This window comes from Schistocerca gregaria, chromosome 1, assembly GCF_023897955.1.
Source record: "Schistocerca gregaria isolate iqSchGreg1 chromosome 1, iqSchGreg1.2, whole genome shotgun sequence".
Classification (NCBI taxonomy): domain Eukaryota; kingdom Metazoa; phylum Arthropoda; class Insecta; order Orthoptera; family Acrididae; genus Schistocerca; species Schistocerca gregaria.
The window spans coordinates 848,216,256-848,237,246 of NC_064920.1; the positions used below are offsets into that span (position 1 = coordinate 848,216,256).

General features: G+C 38.3%; 1 protein-coding gene across 3 annotated transcripts in view; it reads right to left on the reverse strand.

The window, feature by feature from the left end:
* The window catches only part of LOC126272689 (cadherin-87A), a 663,064-nt gene that overhangs the window by 73,531 nt on the left and 568,542 nt on the right, over positions 1-20,991 (reverse strand). For all 3 annotated transcript variants that reach the window (XM_049975716.1, XM_049975724.1, XM_049975733.1), the window contains one exon: positions 6,490-6,676. In XM_049975716.1, the coding sequence (XP_049831673.1) occupies positions 6,490-6,676 (187 nt within the window). The remainder of the gene's footprint in view (positions 1-6,489; positions 6,677-20,991) is intronic.

Sequence of the window (20,991 nt, forward strand, 5' to 3'; positions counted from 1 at the left end):
GGCATTGGAAATAAGGTTGTGTTATCATACAAATTATTGACAGAAAAAGTGTGTGATAGGTGGGGGGGGGGGGGGGGGGGGAGGTGGTGAATAAAACTGAGTACTAAATGGAGGATTAGATGAAAATTAGCCTTGTAATAAGTCACATAGAAGAATATCAGCTATCATTCTTTCCACATTCTGTTCATGTATGGGATGAAAAGACCATTATATCTGATGCACTGCCATGAATTCCATACTGGCTGGGATATTTTGATATAGCTAGTAACATTAGCCTCAGTCGCATTGTAGTCTTACATGGATTTCATCAACTGCAGTTATAAAATACATTGTTTCCAGAAGTAATTATTTTTTCTCTTGTAGAAATCAACTGACACAATGTTTTGTAGAATTGTCATGAATACAAAAAGAGAACAACTGTTGCAAGCTATTTCTCAACAAATACGGAATATGATTACTTAATAATTAATTACCCCTTATATATTTGCAAATGAATAAGAAATAAAAAGGCACCTGTTCTTTTAGTTAAATATTTGACACCATTCACTTATTGTTTGAACATTTTTCAAGAAAAGGCTGTATGTTTAATACAGTCTGCACAGAGAGGGAGAGATCAAACTTCGTGGCATCATGTTTGTGCTCTCTGTCCTTGTCTCATGCTACAATTTCCTACCATTACCTATCCTGGTTTCTGCTAGTGCTGGTGTAATTGCCACATTGGCTCATTGCTCCTGCTTCTGACTGTCCCTAGATAAAGTTATATGCTCAGAAAACTTCTGCTATTACTTCTTAAGAAAATATTTGTCATATTTACTCTACGCTACCCATTATGAAAACGCCAGTTGTTAATTGTCTTCACCATATCTACACTAGCATGAAAATCAAATGCTCGAGCACGCTACAGTCAGATATGACAGAACGGTACTACTAGCTGCAGCCTCATGTGGTAAACTGCCTCTTACCACCCCACGTAATGCACCACAACTTGCCTTCTTATGTTCAAACCACTGCAGTATGTGCTCCAAACAATTTCAGTATAAGAATTCTTCTCAAAAGATGATGATTAATGGATCATAATGTAAAAGGTGTAATTCACCTACAGTATTTTTTCTGTGTATTTCTAAAAATAAATAATTTTAAATAGTAATATAAAAGAATAAACAAAATATTATTTTATCTCTGCTGATTTTCAATTTACTGCTTTTTGAAAGACAAAAATCTGTTCCCAATGTTACAGACAGCTACCATAAAATTTGGTAGAAAGAAATAAAAAATTAATCTCCAAGAAAAACAAACATGCATTTCATTAAATTAGTCATTCATGCATCATGTTCATTCTAATGGAGGAAGAAATTCTTCTTCTAATAGTGCATTATGGCCATTACAAATGCATTCTTGCTTTATAAGGAGACACAAAATATTGGTGAAAGAAAATAAATGAATCCTCTCCTAGTTGCTTGTAGAGTTGGGAAATTATTTTTTAGTGTAATACAATGAACACCAAGAAACGGTTTCATCTCCAGGTCTTGGCCTGAGCAGAATTAGTGGCAATGTTCTGTCAAAAAGATATCATCAAATGTGGGAAAAAAACCACACTTGCCATTTGTTTGTAAAGTGCACACCAATGTCAGTAATGACCAGAAAAGAAAAGTGTGTCTAAAAGAAATATCTTTGTAAAGTCCAAATTGTGACATTGCTCCTTATACTATCAGTGATTGTGCAAGTAATAATTTAGCCAGCAGTGTAATAGTTGTCAGCACAGACAATAATTCACCTCTTTATTTTCATTTTCCTGTTTCATAGGTATTTCTCAAAGGGTATGAGTTCAAAATTGAACATAAGCTGAAAAATGTGAATTATTTATGTTGATGAGGTTAAACATGAGCTAATGGCAGTGATAAATCTCACATGCTCAAACACACAACAAGATGGCTCTAAGGAGCTGAAATTGCAGTGCTGTCATAGTGTGATGTTTATGGTCACATTCTACATTAAAATCAACCAGGAAAGTCCTTTTCATGGGCAATATGAATCTTAGTATCTATTCTAAGTTAGTGCAAAATGAAAGACTTGCAGGAAAAAAAATATAAAATGTGTTGAAATGTGTTTAACTGCCTTGTATAAAGCATTAAACATGGATATTTTGTACTATCAGTGATGTACAAATGGTAATTTAACTACCAGAGTGGTAATTACATTACACTTTGAAATGCAGTCATCTTATAGGTAGAACTATGTTGGTCAGTGAACTTGGAAACCCCTCCAAGACAGGTCATTCGTTACCCAGTGCACAAGATATCTGTTGGGAAGTAAGCAGGTAAGGTAATGGCATAGCAAAGCAGAAGCAGAAATGCTTAACTCCATTTTCAAATGTTTCTTTACTAGGGAAAATCTGGGAGTATTGCTGAGATGTAATTCTTGTATCACTGAAAATATAAGTGAAATATATTTTAGTGTCAGTGGCACTGAGAAAGAGCTGAAATTGTTAAAACTGAACAAAGCTCCAGTGCTCAATGGAATCCATATCAGATTACGTACTAGAATTGTGGCTGAGTTAACCCCTCTTCAATTATAATGTACCACATGTTCCTCAAGCAAGAAACACATGTTAGGGACTTTAGGTACATGGTCATATAGAAAAGCCTAATTAGCCAGAGAGGTAGGAGGGTTATATGTGGTGACCATGATAGGTATGACCCTCCTACCTCTCTGGCTAATTAGGATTTTCTATATGACCATGTACCAAGCCCCTAACATGTGGGGAAAAGGCACCTACTCTGAAGAATAATGCAAAACTGAGAGAAGTAGATGAAGTTTTAACTGAATCGTCACTGCTCATTATTTTAGCAATGATGATTAGAAACAAAGTTCAGTTAATTTTATATATTTTTAATTATGTAACTAGTTTTTAATTAACTGTATTTAGTGGAAAAATTGGAAGAAAGGTTTTCAAAGTATGTTATTAATGAAATATTCAACGGTTGCCAGTTCCTCACTGGAACAAGAATAATTAAACTGGTAATGAGAATAATTAAACTGAAACTGAACTTTATACTCATAAGCAATCTTACGTAAGATTAGTTCTTGGAAACATGATATAGGAACAGTACCTAACACACACTTTCAAGTACTTCACACCACACATGTCACAGTAGTCCAATAATAATCAAATAGCAAACAAAGATCAATTAAAGTAAGATTGTTTACTGGCTGTAAACAGAAACTGTTTGTTACATTATTCATTGTAATTCTGACTGTCATAATTGTAGCAAGCAGAGATTTTGTTTAAATTTAGCGGTTATTTTGTTATTCTTTTGTAATAAAAGTTAAAAATTATGCCACAACCTATAAATTAGAATTGTGCTTTGACAATGAAATTCAGTGTCCAAGTTACATAAAGTTTTATTATCAATTTTTTATTATGAAAGTTACTCTATTTTTAGCAAATGAATTAATAATGGCTTTTGCATCATTCTATTTCTGACATTATTCATACTACAACCAAAGATTTCATTATTATGTTATTGTCAAAAGTTGGAAAAATTATGTTTTGATAACCTAATAAAGTAATGTTCACTTCATTTTCAGTTCATTTCCTGATTATCTCAGTTCATACAAAGGGATAGGATGGATACTACTTGTATAATGACTTAGGAGGCGTAGGGCCTCAGTTAAGGGAAAGTTTAGGGGCAGCATACCAGGCCACCAGTGTCTTCAAGCCAAATGCAGGGCTAAGTCATGTGAAGTGGGTGGGGCACATGACACAGGTGGTGACCTGGACAAGATAGCTTCCCTGACTCATGGCACCAACATACACTTTGTCGAGCTGTTCCGGCATCATGATCGACTACACCTCGATGGAGCTGTGAGGCGAATCAATATGGGGTTAGGGATGGCTCTGCGGACAGCCAACTTTTCTCATGTTTCTCTGGTGCTCGTTGGGACTATCAACAGATGGGGTTCCACTAGGCATGGCCTAGATGAGCCTGGTGGGCAATTATCGTTTTATGCCCACACCTAATACTGAGTCTTATCCAAACATTTTCACATGCAGCTTCAGTTTCTATCTTAGTGAATTTGAGTTTCTTGTCTACTGCAGCAACTACAACAGCTCCATTCCCCATTTGCCTATGCTTTTGATATACACTTAAATTTTCCCCAAGAATCTCCCTGCTATCAGTAATAGGCTTCAACCAGCTTTTGTACCTAGTATTATGTGGGCTTCACTACTTTTCAGGAGTGCTTCAAACTCTGGCACTTTGTTGCAAATGCTTTGGCAGTTAACCATTAGGATTTTAATACTGTCACCTGTGAGAGGTATTCCTTTCAATCTTACATGGATACTTCTGGGTTTCCTACAGCTATCCCGTTGTCTGGATTGGATGGAGAGTCAGCTTCAAAGTCTTTGGTTCAGTCCTTCCAGTTGACTCAGAACCAAAGGGGCATGATAAATTCTGGTGACAAAGCTGAAAATTGTGAGCTTCATTGATACTCCATGCACAAGGGTGGTCGTTTCAACCTTGTCTGCTAGTCACTGGAATGATCCAAGTATGACCTCGAAGCCCAGACGAAAGGCATCATTTCTTCCTACATGCACCACAATCTGCAGTTGGTTGCACCCTGTTCCCTCAATGGTTGCTGGAATAGCCTCTTCAACATGTTGACTGAAGCCCTCTGGCACACACTGTGTCTATCTGGTGTCCTTTCATGCCCCTCACTACTGTTTCCCTAAGGGGTATTATCACTTGCAGTACAATAGAATTGCCGACAATTAATAGACCCCTACCCTTTTTTGTTTGTCTCCTCTTGACAACGGACAAAACAGGTGAAGTGAGTGCCATAAACTAACTTTCAGCTTCAGTGAAAGATTGCATCTCAAAGTTTTTAGATAAGGGGATCAGTACAACAATCAAAGTCATCTCTGGTCCCCGTCCACCCTGTACTGGATACCTAGATATACCATTGACATGCCACTCGCAGTCTAGTGGACAAGTAATGACAGATCCTGCATTTTCTGCAGAGGAGACAGGCTCCACAGGAGCAAACAGTACTTGGTGTACCTTTGGTACCAGTACCACAGGTACATGACTCTCGGGAGCTCTTCCAACAAAACAACTTGCAGCAGCTGCCAGTAGTGAGGGTGATTTCTGGCTGCTTCCAAAATTCAACCAACTCATTCCATTTTCGAGAACAGCATTCAGTGTGCGGCTCCATTTTAGCTGGTGTGGTGTATTACAGGACAGTGAACAAATAACTTTAAATTAAGCCCACTGATAATCTTTCAATTTCTTGAGCTAGAAGCTGCTAATTTCCAATAAGAACTGAAGCAAATACGCAAAATGATACTTCTATTAAGGCAACAGAAAAGCCCTTGGTAAAAATTACTAATTTCATACAGCATTTTGAGGTTAATTATAGTTATTAGCAAACTCAAAAATAGAGTCAATTTACAATAAAAATATTTAGTATGTACTTTTCTTTAAGGGAAAACTAGATGCAATACAATTTGGTAGTTGGAATGTTTGCTTGAGTAAATAAATCATAAATTCCGATTTACTAAATATTAGATTATGCGTAAGACAATGATAGCTTCAGGAAATTCTCAAAATTGCACATTTATTTGTATTGATATCCAATGAAATTCGAGGGGAACCCATTCTTTGGAAGTAAGTGTTAACCACAAATGCTGGTTCGCTATCACATAAGTTATGCATTCCAAACACTTGTACCAGTAACTTTTGAAAATATAGTTTTGTAAGCATAAAAAAATTCTCATAAATGACTATTTCTCCTGTAATTGTACCATGAAATTAGAAAATATTGTTTTCAATGAAGGTAGGCCTACTGTTCTCAAAAATTGTAAAAGAACACAAATAAGTTTAAGTCTACGAGTGACAATAACACTTTGAGTTTACTGCAGCACTTGTGAATGTTTGAAATTTCACAATATATCAAAATACAAACAGATATGGATACAATCAATGAAAGACTATGTGGAAGCAATGAAGGCAGGTTACTATGAGACTCTAGAATTTAAAATTGGCACACATATCTTGTACGTGCGGTCTCACACAAAGGAAAATTATGAAGTCGTCTTTTATAAATAAATAAATCTGTGAATTGCACAGATTTTTCACTTAGCTGTTTCTGAGCCAACTAGGTAACTATTATCATGAAAACTATAAATGCAGCTTCTCTCTATCAATATGTAATGTGATATGAATATACTGTTTTTATTCTGTCTTGGGTTTTTTAATGTATAACTTGACTTTCCTACCAAATCACCAAACAATTTTTGTTAACTTACATAAACAGAAGAATTGTCACATTTCGCTGAGCTGACAATGCCTATAGACTCTCAGCTGGGTCTGTCCTTGAAACTGATGTTCCTTTAAATTAATGTTAACTAGCACAGGATGCTATGATTCCATATGTTTGCCACAATTTCTGTCCAGTACTTGTCTTAAGTGAACAGTTACTTTTACTTACCACCCTCATTTCCAGAAATTATTTTGTATCGAACTGCTCCATTAACTCCCTCATCAGGGTCCTCTGCATGGCACTTCACAATTGGTGGTGGTGGCTGGAGTGGTAGGTTATCCACTATCAGTGCTGGGTAATTTCTCTGACTGAATACTGGTGGGTTATCATTTTCATCAAGTAGTTTAATGTATACCTGAAATTAATTATTAGCAAAAACAGGATTTTTACCAAGTTTTTTTATGTGCACCCTAAACTGATTAAATACATTAGTAAAAAACCAAACATATTACATGAAAAATAAACATATACAAAATATAGCAAATGAGAACTCAAGTGAAATATCCATCTCTTGTTATAATTTTAATAACAATACATAGTTAAATTGTATTATAAGATTAACACCAGTATTCCCGCATGGTGAAGTATAAGATGCTGCATCAACTAGTGTGTGGACTTGACTTTAACATGTAGAAACTTTGTGATGTTGTATTGTTGCTTTACTTCAGGCAAGCAAAGAAGACTTGGCAAATTATAATTATAATTTACATATTGCTCCTAATTCAGAATGAGATTGATGTCATTTGACTACTGACTTAGAGGTGGAATAAAATTAGAGTCATTCAGGGTTCACATAAAAAAGTCTGTATATAAAAATTGTTTCAGCTTGCACAACACAGTAACTTTCACATTAGTTCCAAATATTCAAACCACCATATTTTGAACACCAACAAATAATCAGAGTTACCAGCAGGCACAACATCAATAGTGTATTTACCATCTCTGGGATACCATATATTTGGTTGCGTAGGAAAATGTTTCCCGGTGAGAAATAAACAGCGAGGCTGACAAATAGTATTATTTCAACTCAATACAGCCGATAGATACACAAAAAACAGACCCAAAAATTTATGTTCCCAGCTTTCCTTCATCAGGGAGGAGAGAGGGTAAAGAAAGGGAAGAAGGGAAAGTGGGTTCAGTTACTCACAACCCAGGTTATGAAGCAACAGGGAAAGGAAAACAGGGAGGGTAGCAAGGATGGAGGCATGGTTGTCAGATTTGGCTTCCCTCTGACAACCATGCCTCCATCCTTGCTACCCTCCCTGTTTTCCTTTCCCTGTTGCTTCATAACCTGGGTTGTGAATAACTGAACCCACTTTCCCTTCTTCCCTTTCTTTCCCCTCTCTCCACCCTGATGAAGGAACATTTGTTCCGAAAGCTAGGAACATAAATTTTCAGTTCTGTTTTTTGTGTATCTATCAGCTGTACTGAGCTAAGGTAAGTACTGGCCAGCCCCTCTATCTCTTTGTTAGTATTTGTTTCACATCTTTATACGAGATTTTCCATTAATCATTTAAATAGTATTATTTTTCAGATTTAGGGAGACATTTGCAGGAAAATTTGAATTATGTGATGGAAGTAATCACATTGGCCTGCAAAAGTTTTCAAAAATTGTATGTAATCAGATTATGCTCACAAATAATTATTTAACTTGATTTTCCCATAATTATATGAAACCAGTCTCACAACTTTACAAATATGCACTCAATTCAGTTTTAAAACTAGACAACCCTAATTCTTACAAAATTGAATCTTTTTAGTATTACCAGAATTAACAGCAAAAAATTCACTATCTAACTTCTAAATTGGTTTTCTGAAGACCGTGAGATGTACAAAGGCTGGAATTTAACTGAATGAGGTTGTGTTAGTTATCAACTATAACTGCAGCTGCATGATGTAGCATAGGTTCTATAGACCAAATGCGGATTACAATGATTCCATTAATGTTGCTCTGAGGTTCTAAGAAATGTTATGAAATTTTGGTTGTCCTTAAACTCCTCCAGAACACAATTGTCATTTGAGGCATAGGATCAATCCATTTCAAATCACTTAAAATAAATACAATTTTTTGCCTATCATTTTTTATCTTCCTGATTATTTTAACATTGGGTTCCTTTAGGTAGACGGTCATAAAACACTGAAATTTTTTTAAAAGCCATTGTTTTTTCTGGCAGCTATTTTCAAAATGGCTGTTGCACAAATTTTAATGGAAAAACGGAGTTTGAGGAAAGTTTAACTGCCAAGTTGTTTTAAAAGATATCAGAATAATTAAAAAGCCAGTGTGTTCAGCATGAAATGAAGTTCAGGCATACATAAAAAAAAATATCGTACAAGTGTGTCAGCCAAACTCTTTCTCTAAAGACTCAAAAAACATAAATCAATCATTACTTTTTAAAGCCATAAATTTTTATGGCGGAAGAGAGACTCACAATAATATGTTATTTCTGTGTTGAGTGCTTACATAACTTACATAAGTACCTGAGGTATAAGTTTTATTCTTGAGATGCACTCCTGTTTTTTCTAGAGCTTTTCAGAAATGGCTAAAAAACCTTTCAGTGTCAATTTCCACAGGTCAATATCTAAAAAGATGCAGCATGAAAACAAGTGAAAATTTTACAGAATGTTTTTTATACTCACAGGAATATCTCACAAAGAATTTCAGTAAAAATGCAACCTATCTACACACTTGTTTGAAGCCAAGCTAGCAAACAAAGGCTTGAAATTGGTTGAATGATGTTTTAATCATTGCATACAATAAATGATCAAATATTCCTAGTTTCAAATAACAACAGGTAGTAATAACAATAGGTAGGAGTTCTAATTCTTAAACTTAACTTGCCAACACGTTAGTTGTACTACACTTGCATTCAGTGTACACACAATGATGTTTCTCTATATGTTTAGATTTAAACTTTAGTTGTAACTACTTGCCAGGTGGAATTTTCATTAGAGAATTATACACACATGATATTTTATTGCATAGTTTATCATTATCAGTTATTTGTGTGCTCTACCAGACAGCGTTGTATTTTTGTGCTTCTTAAGCATCTGCAAGCATCATCAAAACACAAAGCTTATGATAGGAGGAGGAAAGCTTAATGCAAACTATAAAGACATGATAGCTTCCAGAGTATGTGACATTAATACTGAAAAACATATGGTTGACCTTTGTGCAGAATGTCCTGGACCGGATACTCTGCTTGATGTCTTAAAAAAGGAACATGGCATCTTGCCTGATGAAATAATTTGAAAACAATGGGTACAAACCAATAGAGCTCATTACAGAGGTAGTGCCCAGTGCTGTATTTTTATATTCTGTTGTTGACAACCTGGTACTTTTCAATTCCCATCACTTTATCTCGAAAGCTCAAGTCCATTATTTCAAGAAAATGAAATAAAACCTGAAAGGAACCTACTGTTTGGTGATTTTGCGGAAAACTATACCTTTAACATTACAGGATGAACTGGACTAATACACAAGTGACACTGCATTCATTTGGCATCTACTTTAAAAGAGAAAACAAAGTATGTTGCAAATCTATATGTATAATAGCGGGCACCTTGTTCACCAGACCATGACAGTGTACACTTTCAGCAGCACCTCATTAGGGAAATTATGGGTATCATATGTAATGTTGAAATGGATGTAATGTCAAAATGGTCATTAAATTTAGCAATGGTGCAAGCAGCCAGTTCAAAAAATATGAAAAACTTCATTTATGTTTGACAACACAAAAATGATTTTGGTTTACTAGTAGTGTGCTTCATCACATGGAGAGAATTCTTCCAATGGCATAGGTGGAACAACAAAACAAGATGTTACAAAAACTTCCATTCAAAGACTTTACACAGAATAGATCCTGATTCCAAAAAATATGCTCAAATATTGTCGACAGCATATTACTCAAGTTAAATATATATTTGTTTCTTTACCTGAAATTGAACAAATCAAAACAAAACTGACTGAGAAATTTGAATGCTGTTTACCAGTTAAAGAAAAAAGAAGCTATCACAGATATTTCCTCATTAGTGGTAATAAAATAAGGCGTACTGTTACTTCCAAAGGCACAAACTTTGATAATTATCAAACTTCAATACTTTCTACAAACATATCGTCTTTCACAAATAATGGCTTTGTTGTTTGTATGGAGAAGTGATGGCTTGGAATAATTGAAGACAAAAGTGAAGGTAACAGTGATGTTTTAGTGCATTTCTTTCACCCTTCTAGATCAAAATCTTTCTTTCAACTTTCCAAAAAATATACGGCTTTGATGCCTGCAAAGAAAATAGTACAAAAAGTGACTCCACTGGAACTCATAATAGTATCTAGTAGAACACACAATATAACTAATAAAGTATGCAATAAAATATCATGTTTGTATAATTCTTGAATGAAAATTCCACCTGGCAAATAGTTACAACTAAAGCTTCAATCTAAACATATAGAGAAACATTATTGTGTGTAGTACAACAAATGTATTGGTAAGTTAAGTTTAAGAATTAGAACTCCTACCTATTGTTATCACTGCCTGTTGTTATTTGAAACTAGGAATATTTGATCATTTATTGTATACAATGATTAAAACATTATTCAACCAATTTCAAGCCTTTGTTTGCTAATTTGGCTTTGAACAAGTGCGTAAAAAAGTTGCGTTTTTACTGAAATTCAGTGTCCTATTAGTCTCAATGTAGGTGAGTCTCAGTCAAATTTTTTGTTAGATATTCCTATGAGTATATAGAACATTCTGTAAAATTTTCACTTGTTTTTAATGCAGCCTCTTTTTAGACATTGACCTGTGAAAAATGACATTGAAAGGTTTTCGGTCATTTCTGAAAAGCGCATCTCAGGACTAAAACTTATACCTCAGGTGCTTATGTAAGTACTCGACACAGAAATAACATATTATTAGTGAGTCTCGCTTCCTTCATATGAATTTTTGGCTTCAAAAAGTAACGATTGATAAATGTTTTCCGAGTCTTTACAGAGAGAGTTTGACTGACAATCTTGTATGATAATTTTTATTTTTATTTTTAATTATTCTGATATCTTTTAAAATAACTTGGCAATTAAACTGTCCTCAAACCATGTTTTCCATTAAAATTTGTCCAACCACCATTTTAAAAATGGCTGCCAGAAAAAAAACATTGACTTATAAAATTTTTTCAAACAGTGTTTTGTGGCTGTCTGCCTACAATTAAAAAAAAAACAACAGGAAAATCAAAAATGTTGAGTAACATTTCCTGTGTGATTTCAAATGTATTGACCTGATAACAAGTTGGATAGCTCAATTTACCACAGTTCACGCATTAATTAATTTTTTTTTGTTTATTTCGATATAAATATGCAACCATCAACTTTTTTGGATTTTGACATGGTTTATTGAACTATTAATTAATTTTTGATCTACTGAAGGCTCATCATCAGATGGAGGAGTTAGAGAATCATTATATCATGTACCAAGTATAGCTAGACGCTGTTGAGACGGTGCTGGTAAAAATGACGGAAATTTAGTTGTCAGTAACAAAATGTTTATGGAATATGTGATCAAATGCTGGAGTTATTTATATTTTTTAGTCATGAGGAGCATTATATGATGCAAAGCTGGAGTTATTTAGTTTTACTGCGTCCATACATTCTTTGTGGAACTTTGTAGTTTCTTCCTATTTGTCACATATAGAAGCAATTACAGGAACATGTGCCAGACTTTTGACGCCAACATCCAGCACATTTATTATTGTGAACATTTTATTTTGTAGTTTCTTTTTTGTTAGGAAGGTCATTTTTATGTTATATGGTTGGAATGGATTTGCAAAGTTATAAGATACTTTGGCAAAGAACAGAAGACTGGTTAATTTTAGGATTTCTTTTTTAGCTTGTAATAGTGATGGTGGTTGCTTAAATTTCCTTTGGAGTTTTTCAGCTAGGGTGTTTATACCCAAATAAATAACAAATTTAAATCACAGCTGCACTTCATCATCCATTGTGGATATACTAAATCTTTTTTAATTCCAATATACTCATTATCCATTCCATGTATATACAAAATTGCCCACTTCTTATTCATGCAGCATTTCATTAAAGTTAATTATTCACAGTATAGTTTACCTATTGCTGATGACAATAGTATATTTAGTTCACAAAGAAACATTTTATTGTGGGTGCGTTTACTCAGCCCCGAGGTTCTGAATGATCAACTTATTGTGAGGATGAGAAGAGACAAAAGGCATCAGTGTCAAAGACAGAACATTGATAAGCACTGCACCTGCTTGAATATTATAAGGAACATATCTAAAAGTAAAAATGGATTGAAGGAAGAAGAAAAATGGAAAGTGGAAATAGTACTGTTCTTATTGAACAGAAATAAAAGGGAAAAAGAGAGAGAGTGAATAAAAAATTAAAAAAATTGTGGTAGGTTGGTCCCCATTTCCACAGTTAAGGTAAAATAAGGTTTCTTGAGTCATACTGTACATCACACTTAGCAACTGGCCAATGGATATGAGCAAGATGGACATTTTGTCCATTCATGCATTAAGCCAGTTTAGTAGTGATCATTATTAGATAAAAAGTGATGCAGTGAATACATGCCAACTCTACAACAAAGCAAACTGCCAGAAGTGGAGCCATAGTGTGTGGATGCATGGTGCATGTTTTATGGTGGGAATGATTGGTCTGGTAGAAACCTTTCAAGAGGGATAATGGCCTGGGAATGTCATAGGATCTGTGAATGATACAAGGTGATATTACTTTCTTAAATTGTCATCTTGTCTCTCTCTTTTTTCTTTCTTTCCACTTTACATTTCTTTTCTTCTTTTAATTTTTCTTTACTTTTCACTCTTTCACTAATATCATCTCTTAACTAAAGTTGGCTCAGTGCTTACCATATACTCAGGGCCATTTTGAGAACATTTTCCCACAAAACTGACATATCATTTGAGTCCCACCTCTCTACCCATCTTTCATACATTACTTGCAGTTCTTTGCACTGTTGGTAATATCTTGAGGAAAAAAGCATGGAACTGATTATTTTCACTATTACTTATGATACACCCTGTGTACAAATTTTGCACTGGCCTATGATGCCCGTCTCAGCCTGGTACTCCAAGTGGCTCCTTCTGTTGCTTGAGCCTTAAACCATCATAGTATATACTGTCTTTGACATCCTGCTCTCTCTCTGACACATTTTCATTCATATTTACTTTCTTTTGTTTTCACAGCAGGTAGATTCTCGACAACTTAGGGTCTGAGTGATATGTACTGCCTCCAACAAATCTCTCTTTCTCCGTAAAGAAGGAATATGAGGATTGCCCAGGAAGAAATGCACTGCATTTTTTCCTTCAACATTTCTTTACTGAACATTACACACATGAAAGAATGGTGTTTTCTCTACACACCCTATTTTTCCAAGTAATGTCCATCCCATTCTGTGTCATTCCTCCAGCACAAAACAAGGGCGAGTATGCCCTGTCGGAACCAGTCCTTGTCCTCGTGGTGGAGCCAGTGCTTCACTGTGTGAATCACCGACTCATCATCCTCAAAATGTCTTCCATGAATGACAAGAATGGTCAAGCCATAATGCCTCTGTCTCTTCGTGAATGGCCATGTCAGCTCACTGCAACATGTCAGGTGTGACAGCCGTGAATGTTCCCCCCAACTGCTGCAAATTGTGGAGCTCTGCTGAACCACCTTCTGATGACCTCACCCTCCGTGCCCAGTGACTAACTGTACTTGTGTCGACAGCAGATGCTCCATAGATTTTGCACAAGCATTTATGAATATTCTCCAATTTCTTTCTCTGCAGTGAGAAATACAATGACGGTACATTGCTTGAAACGTACATCATCTTCAGATGGCATTTTGAACTGTCCTGCATCTATGCTATCTGACAGAAGAGACGGAAACTTGTATATATATATATATAGAAAGAAACTTCCACATGGAAAAAATATATTGGAAGTCTTTCCGCTCCCGGGATTGGAATGACTCCTTACCCTCTCCCTTAAAACCTACATCCTTTCGTCTTTCCCTCTCCTTCCTGAAGAAGCAACCATCGGTTGCGAAAGCTAGCAATTCTGTGTGTGTGTTGTGTGTTTTGTTCATGTGCCTGTCTGCCGGCGCTTTCCCGCTTGGTAAGTCTTGGAATCTTAATATATATATATTAAAAACAAAGATTCCAAGACTTACCAAGCGGGAAAGCGCCGGCAGACAGGCACATGAACGAAACACACAAACACACACACAGAATTACGAGCTTTCGCATCTGGCAGTTGCTTCGTCAGGAAAGAGGGAAGGAGAGGGAAAAATGAAAGGATGTGGGTTTTAAGGGAGAGGGTAAGGAGTCATTCCAATCCCGGGAGCGGAAAGACTTCCCTTAGGGGAAAAAAAGGACAGGTGTACACTCGCACACACACACCCACACACATATCCATCCGCACACACACAGACACAAGCAAATATGTCTGCTTGTGTCTGTGTGTGTACGGATGGATATGTGTGTGGGTGTGTGTGTGCGAGTGTACACCTGTCCTTTTTTTCCCCTAAGGGAAGTCTTTCCGCTCCCGGGATTGGAATGACTCCTTACCCTCTCCCTTAAAACCCACATCCTTTCATTTTTCCCTCTCCTTCCCTCTTTCCTGACGAAGCAACTGCCAGTTGCGAAAGCTCGTAATTCTGTGTGTGTGTTTGTGTGTTTCGTTCATGTGCCTGTCTGCCGCCGCTTTCCCGCTTGGTAAGTCTTGGAATCTTTGTTTTTAATATATTTTTCCCATGTGGAAGTTTCTTTCTATTTTATTTACATCATCATTAATTTTAACTCAACAATTACGTTTTATATATATATATATATAGAAAGAAACTTCCACATGGGAAAAATATATTAAAAACAAAGATTCCAAGACTTACCAAGCGGGAAAGCGCCAGTAAATAGGCACAATGAATAAAACACACACACAAGAATTTCGAGCTTTCGCAACTGGAGGCTGCTTCGTCAGGAAAGAGGGAAGGAAAAGGAAAGATGAAAGGATGTGGGTTTTAAGGGAGAGGGTAAGGAGTCATTCCAATCCCGGGAGCGGAAAGACTTACCTTAGGGGGGAAAAAGGATAGGTATATACTCGCGCACATAAACACACACATATCCATACATACATACACAGACACAAGCAGACATATTTAAAGGCAAAGAGTAAGGGCAGAGATGTAAGTCGAGGCGGAAGTGTGGAGGCAAAGATGTTGTTGAAAGACAGGTGAGGTATGAGTGGCGGCAACTTGAAATTAGCGGAGATTGAGGCCTGGTGGATAACGAGAAGAGAGGATATATTGAAGGGCAAGTTCCCATCTCCGGAGTTCGGATAGGTTGGTATTGGTAGGAAGTATCCAGATAACTCGGACGGTGTAACACTGTGCCAAGATGTGCTGGCTGTGCACCAAGGCATGTTTAGCCACAGGGTGATCCTCATTACCAACAAACACTGTCTGCCTGTGTCCATTCATGCGAATGGACAGTTTGTTGCTGGTCATTCCCACATAGAAAGTGTCACAGTGTAGGCAGGTCAGTTGGTAAATCACGTGGGTGCTTTCACACATGGCTCTGCCTTTGATCGTGTACACCTTCCAGGTTACAGGACTGGAGTAGGTGGTGGTGGGAGGGTGCATAGGACAGGTTTTACACCGGGGGCGGTTGCAAGGGTAGGAGACATAGGGTAGGGAAGGTGGTTTGGGGATTTCATAGGGATGAACCAAGAGGTTACGAAGGTTAGGTGGAAGGCAGAAAGACACTCTTGGTGGAGTGGGGAGGATTTCATGAAGGATGGATCTCATTTCGGGGCAGGATTTTAGGAAGTCGTACCCCTGCTGGAGAGCCACATTCAGAGTCTGATCCAGTCCCGGAAAGTATCCTGTCACAAGTGGGGCACTTTTGGGGTTCTTTTGTGAGAGGTTCTGGGTTTGAGGGGATGAGGAAGTGGCTCTGGTTATCTGCTTCTGTACCAGGTCGGGAGGGTAGTTGCGGGATGCGAAAGCTGATTTCAGGTTGTTGGTGTAATGGTCCAGGGATTCGGGACTGGAGCAGATTCGTTTGCCATGAAGGCCTAGGCTGTAGGGAAGTGACCCTTTGATATGGAATGGGTGGCAGCTGTCATAATGGAGGTACTGTTGCTTGTTGGTGGGTTTGATGTGGACGGATGTGTGAAGCTGGCCATTGGACAGATGGAGGTCAACGTCAAGGAAAGTGGCATGGGATTTGGAGTAGGACCAGGTGAATCTGATTGAACCAAAGAAGTTGAGGTTGGAGAGGAAATTCTGGAGTTGTTCTTCACTGTGAGTCCAGATCATGAAGATTTCATCAATAAATCTGTACCAAACTTTGGGTTGGCAGGCTTGGGTAACCAAGAAGGCTTCCTCTAAGCAACCCATAAATAGGTTGGCATACGAGGGGGCCATCCTGGTACCCATGGCTGTTCCCTTTAATTGTTGGTATGTCTGGCCTTCAAAAGCGAAGAAGTTGTGGGTCAGGATGAAGCTAGCTAAGGTGACAAGGAAAGAGGTTTTAGGTAGGGTGGCAGGTGATCGGCGTGAAAGGAAGTGTTCCATTGCAGCGAGGCCCTGGACGTGCGGGATATTTGTGTATAGGGAAGTGGCATCAATGGTTACAAGGATTGTTTCCGGGGGTAACAGACTGGGTACGGATTCGAGGCGTTCGAGAAAGTGGTTGGTGTCTTTGATGAAGGATGGGAGACTGCATGTAATGGGTTGAAGGTGTTGATCTACGTAGGCAGAGATATGTTCTGTGGGGGCTTGGTAACCAGCTACAATGGGGCGGCCAGGAAATATCACTTTGCCACGAAGAAAAATAATCCTGATCCCACTCCTAATGATCCAACTCCCTAAGACACTATCCAAATTGAACCCTGCCTTGAACAGTTCCGTCCTCCATCACAGCGGGACCCACCTCCTCTTCCTCAAAATCACCCTCTCCAAACCTTCCAGGAATTTCTCACTTCCAGCCTTGCCTCTCAATCTTTCTTGAAAAACCTTGATCCTACTCCCAACATCACCACAGCCGAAGCCCAGGCTATCCGTGATCTGAAAGCTGACCGATCCATCATCATTCTTCCGGCTGACAAGGGTTCCACGACCGTGGTACTTGATCGTCGGGAATATGTGGCTGAGGGACTGCGTCACCTTTCAGACGACTCTACATACAAAGTTTGCCAAGGTAATCCCATTCCTGATGTCCAGGCGGAGCTTCAAGGAATCCTCAGAACCTTAGGCCCCCTAAAAAACCTTTCACCTGACTCCATCAAACTCCTGACCCCACCGACACATCGCACTCCTACCTTCTACCTACTTCATAAAATTCACAAACCCAAACACCCTGGCCACCCCATTGTAGCTGGTTACCAAGCCTCCACAGAACATATCTCTGCCTACGTAGATCAACACCTTCAACCCATTACATGCAGTCTCCCATCCTTCATCAAAGACACCAACCACTTTCTCGAACGCCTCGAATCCGTACCCAGTCTGTTACCCCCGGAAACCATCCTTGTAACCATTGATGCCACTTCCCTATACACAAATATCCCGCACGTCCGGGGCCTCGCTGCAATGGAGCACTCCCTTTCACGCCGATCACCTGCCACCATACCTAAAACCTCTTTCCTCGTCACCTTAGCCAGCTTCATCCTGACCCACAACTTCTTCGCTTTTGACAAAGGGAACAGCCATGGGTACCAGGATGGCCCCCTCGTATGCCAACCTATTTATGGGTTGCTTAGAGGAAGCCTTCTTGGTTACCCAAGCCTGCCAACCCAAAGTTTGGTACAGATTTATTGATGAAAACTTCATGATCTGGACTCACAGTGAAGAACAACTCCAGAATTTCCTCTCCAACCTCAACTCCTTTGGTTCAATCAGATTCACCTGGTCCTACTCCAAATCCCATGCCACTTTCCTTGACGTTGACCTCCATCTGTCCAATGGCCAGCTTCACACATCCGTCCACATCAAACCCACCAACAAGCAACAGTACCTCCATTATGACAGCTGCCACCCATTCCATATCAAAGGGTCACTTCCCTACAGCCTAGGCCTTCATGGCAAACGAATCTGCTCCAGTCCCGAATCCCTGGACCATTACACCAACAACCTGAAATCAGCTTTCGCATCCCGCAACTACCCTCCCGACCTGGTACAGAAGCAGATAACCAGAGCCACTTACTTCCTCATCCCCTCAAACCCAGAACCTCTCACAGAAGAACCCCAAAAGTGCCCCACTTGTGACAGGATACTTTCCGGGACTGGATCAGACTCTCAATGTGGCTCTCCAGCAGGGGTACGACTTCCTAAAATCCTGCCCCGAAATGAGATCCATCCTTCATGAAATCCTCCCCACTCCACCAAGAGTGTCTTTCTGCCGTCCACCTAACCTTCGTAACCTCTTAGTTCATCCCTATGAACTCCCCAAACCACCTTCCATACCCTCTGGCTCCTACCCTTGCAACCGCCCCCGGTATAAAAACCTGTCCTATGCACCCTCCTACCACCACCTACTCCAGTCCTGTAACCCGGAAGGTGTACACGATCAAAGGCAGAGCCACGTGTGAAAGCACCCACGTGATTTACCAACTGACTTGCCTACACTGTGACGCTTTCTATGTGGGAATGACCAGCAACAAACTGTCCATTCGCATGAATGGACACAGGCAGACAGTGTTTGTTGGTAATGAGGATCACCCTGTGGCTAAACATGCCTTGGTGCACAGCCAGCACATCTTGGCACAGTGTTACACCGTCCGAGTTATCTGGATACTTCCTACCAATACCAACCTATCCGAACTCCGGAGATGGGAACTTGCCCTTCAATATATCCTCTCTTCTCGTTATCCACCAGGCCTCAATCTCCGCTAATTTCAAGTTGCCGCCACTCATACCTCACCTGTCTTTCAACAACATCTTTGCCTCCACACTTCCGCCTCGACTTACATCTCTGCCCTTACTCTTTGCCTTTAAATATGTCTGCTTGTGTCTGTGTATGTATGTATGGATATGTGTGTGTTTATGTGCGCGAGTATATACCTATCCTTTTTTCCCCCTAAGGTAAGTCTTTCCGCTCCCGGGATTGGAATGACTCCTTACCCTCTCCCTTAAAACCCACATCCTTTCAACTTTCCTTTTCCTTCCCTCTTTCCTGACAAAGCAGCCGCCGGTTGCGAAAGCTCGAAATTCTTGTGTGTGTGTTTGTGTGTTTTATTCATTGTGCCTATTTACCGGCGCTTTCCCACTTGGTAAGTCTTGGAATCTTTGTTTTTAATATATATATATATATATATATATATATATATATATATATATATATATATATATATATATCTGGTGCATTACTTTCTAGACAACTCCCATATACAGCTGTGAAGTCTAGGATTATTATTCTCTGCTCTATGTGTTTATATTTCCAATATTAAGAATTCTGTATCTTGGTACTGGTAATTCTTTCTGCCTTTTTATAATTTTACCAATTTTTTCAACACTTTTTTTTACCTCCAATATAACAGAATTCTGCCAGAACAATGGCGCATGGTGCTCCACAATACTAGCACAGTCACTGATAATGATGCTATTAGTCCAATCACAACACACTTTCACCACAGCAACATGAAATGCTATACAAATTTCTTCATTTGAGAAATTCTGCTAATGTTTGTCTAAAACTGGTCACTATCCATTTCATTGTGTGTGACTTACTGAATGGGTTAAGTATCACTGTTAACAAATGTCTGAGATTATCATAATATTTTAACTTTAAATATTTATCCTCTTAAATATTTATTTCTTTTTTTTTTCATTGTTGTTTACTGGTCCAACCAAGTACAAGAACTAAACTCATTCACAGATGAAACTGACGATAACTGAACTACTGACTCTAATACAGAATAAAATTGTGCAGTGAACAGTTAAGGAGATAAATACATTATGTCAAATCAACATATTTAAAGAGGTATCTGAAATGTATATTTAAAATAACACTTAGTACGCAGCACATAACAATTTAAATCAAGCAGAGCACAATTTAATTCAAGCAGAGCACAAGTTCATATAAAGTTTTATTGTAAATGAAAGTATAGTAATATCTAAGACGGATAGTGTCAATTATTTTAATTTTGATGTCCTCAACATACCATTCATTGTGAGCAAATATAGACCCATTGTTTCCTGTTAGATACAAAGTGTTAAAAGTGTGACTACCAATGCACTACACAGTCTGTGTGTAATACACTGAGGTGTCAAGTCATGGGATAGTGATATGCACATATACAGATGGCAATAGTATTATGTATACAATGTATAAAAGGGCAGTGGATTTACGCAGCTGTCATTTGTACTCAGGTGACTCATGTGAAAAGATTTCCAACATGATTACGGGCACATGACAGGAATCAATAGATTTGAACATGGAATGGTAGTTGGAGCTAGATGCATGGAACATTCCATTTTGGAAATTGTTAGGGAATTCCATATTCTGAAGTGCACAGTGTTAAGAGTACGCCAAATTTCAGGCACTATCTCCCACAATGAACAGAGCAGTGGCTGAGGGCTTTTACTTAACGACTGTGAGCAGCGGTGTTTGCGTAGAGTTGTCAGTGCTAACAGACAAGCAATGCTGTGTGAAATAACTG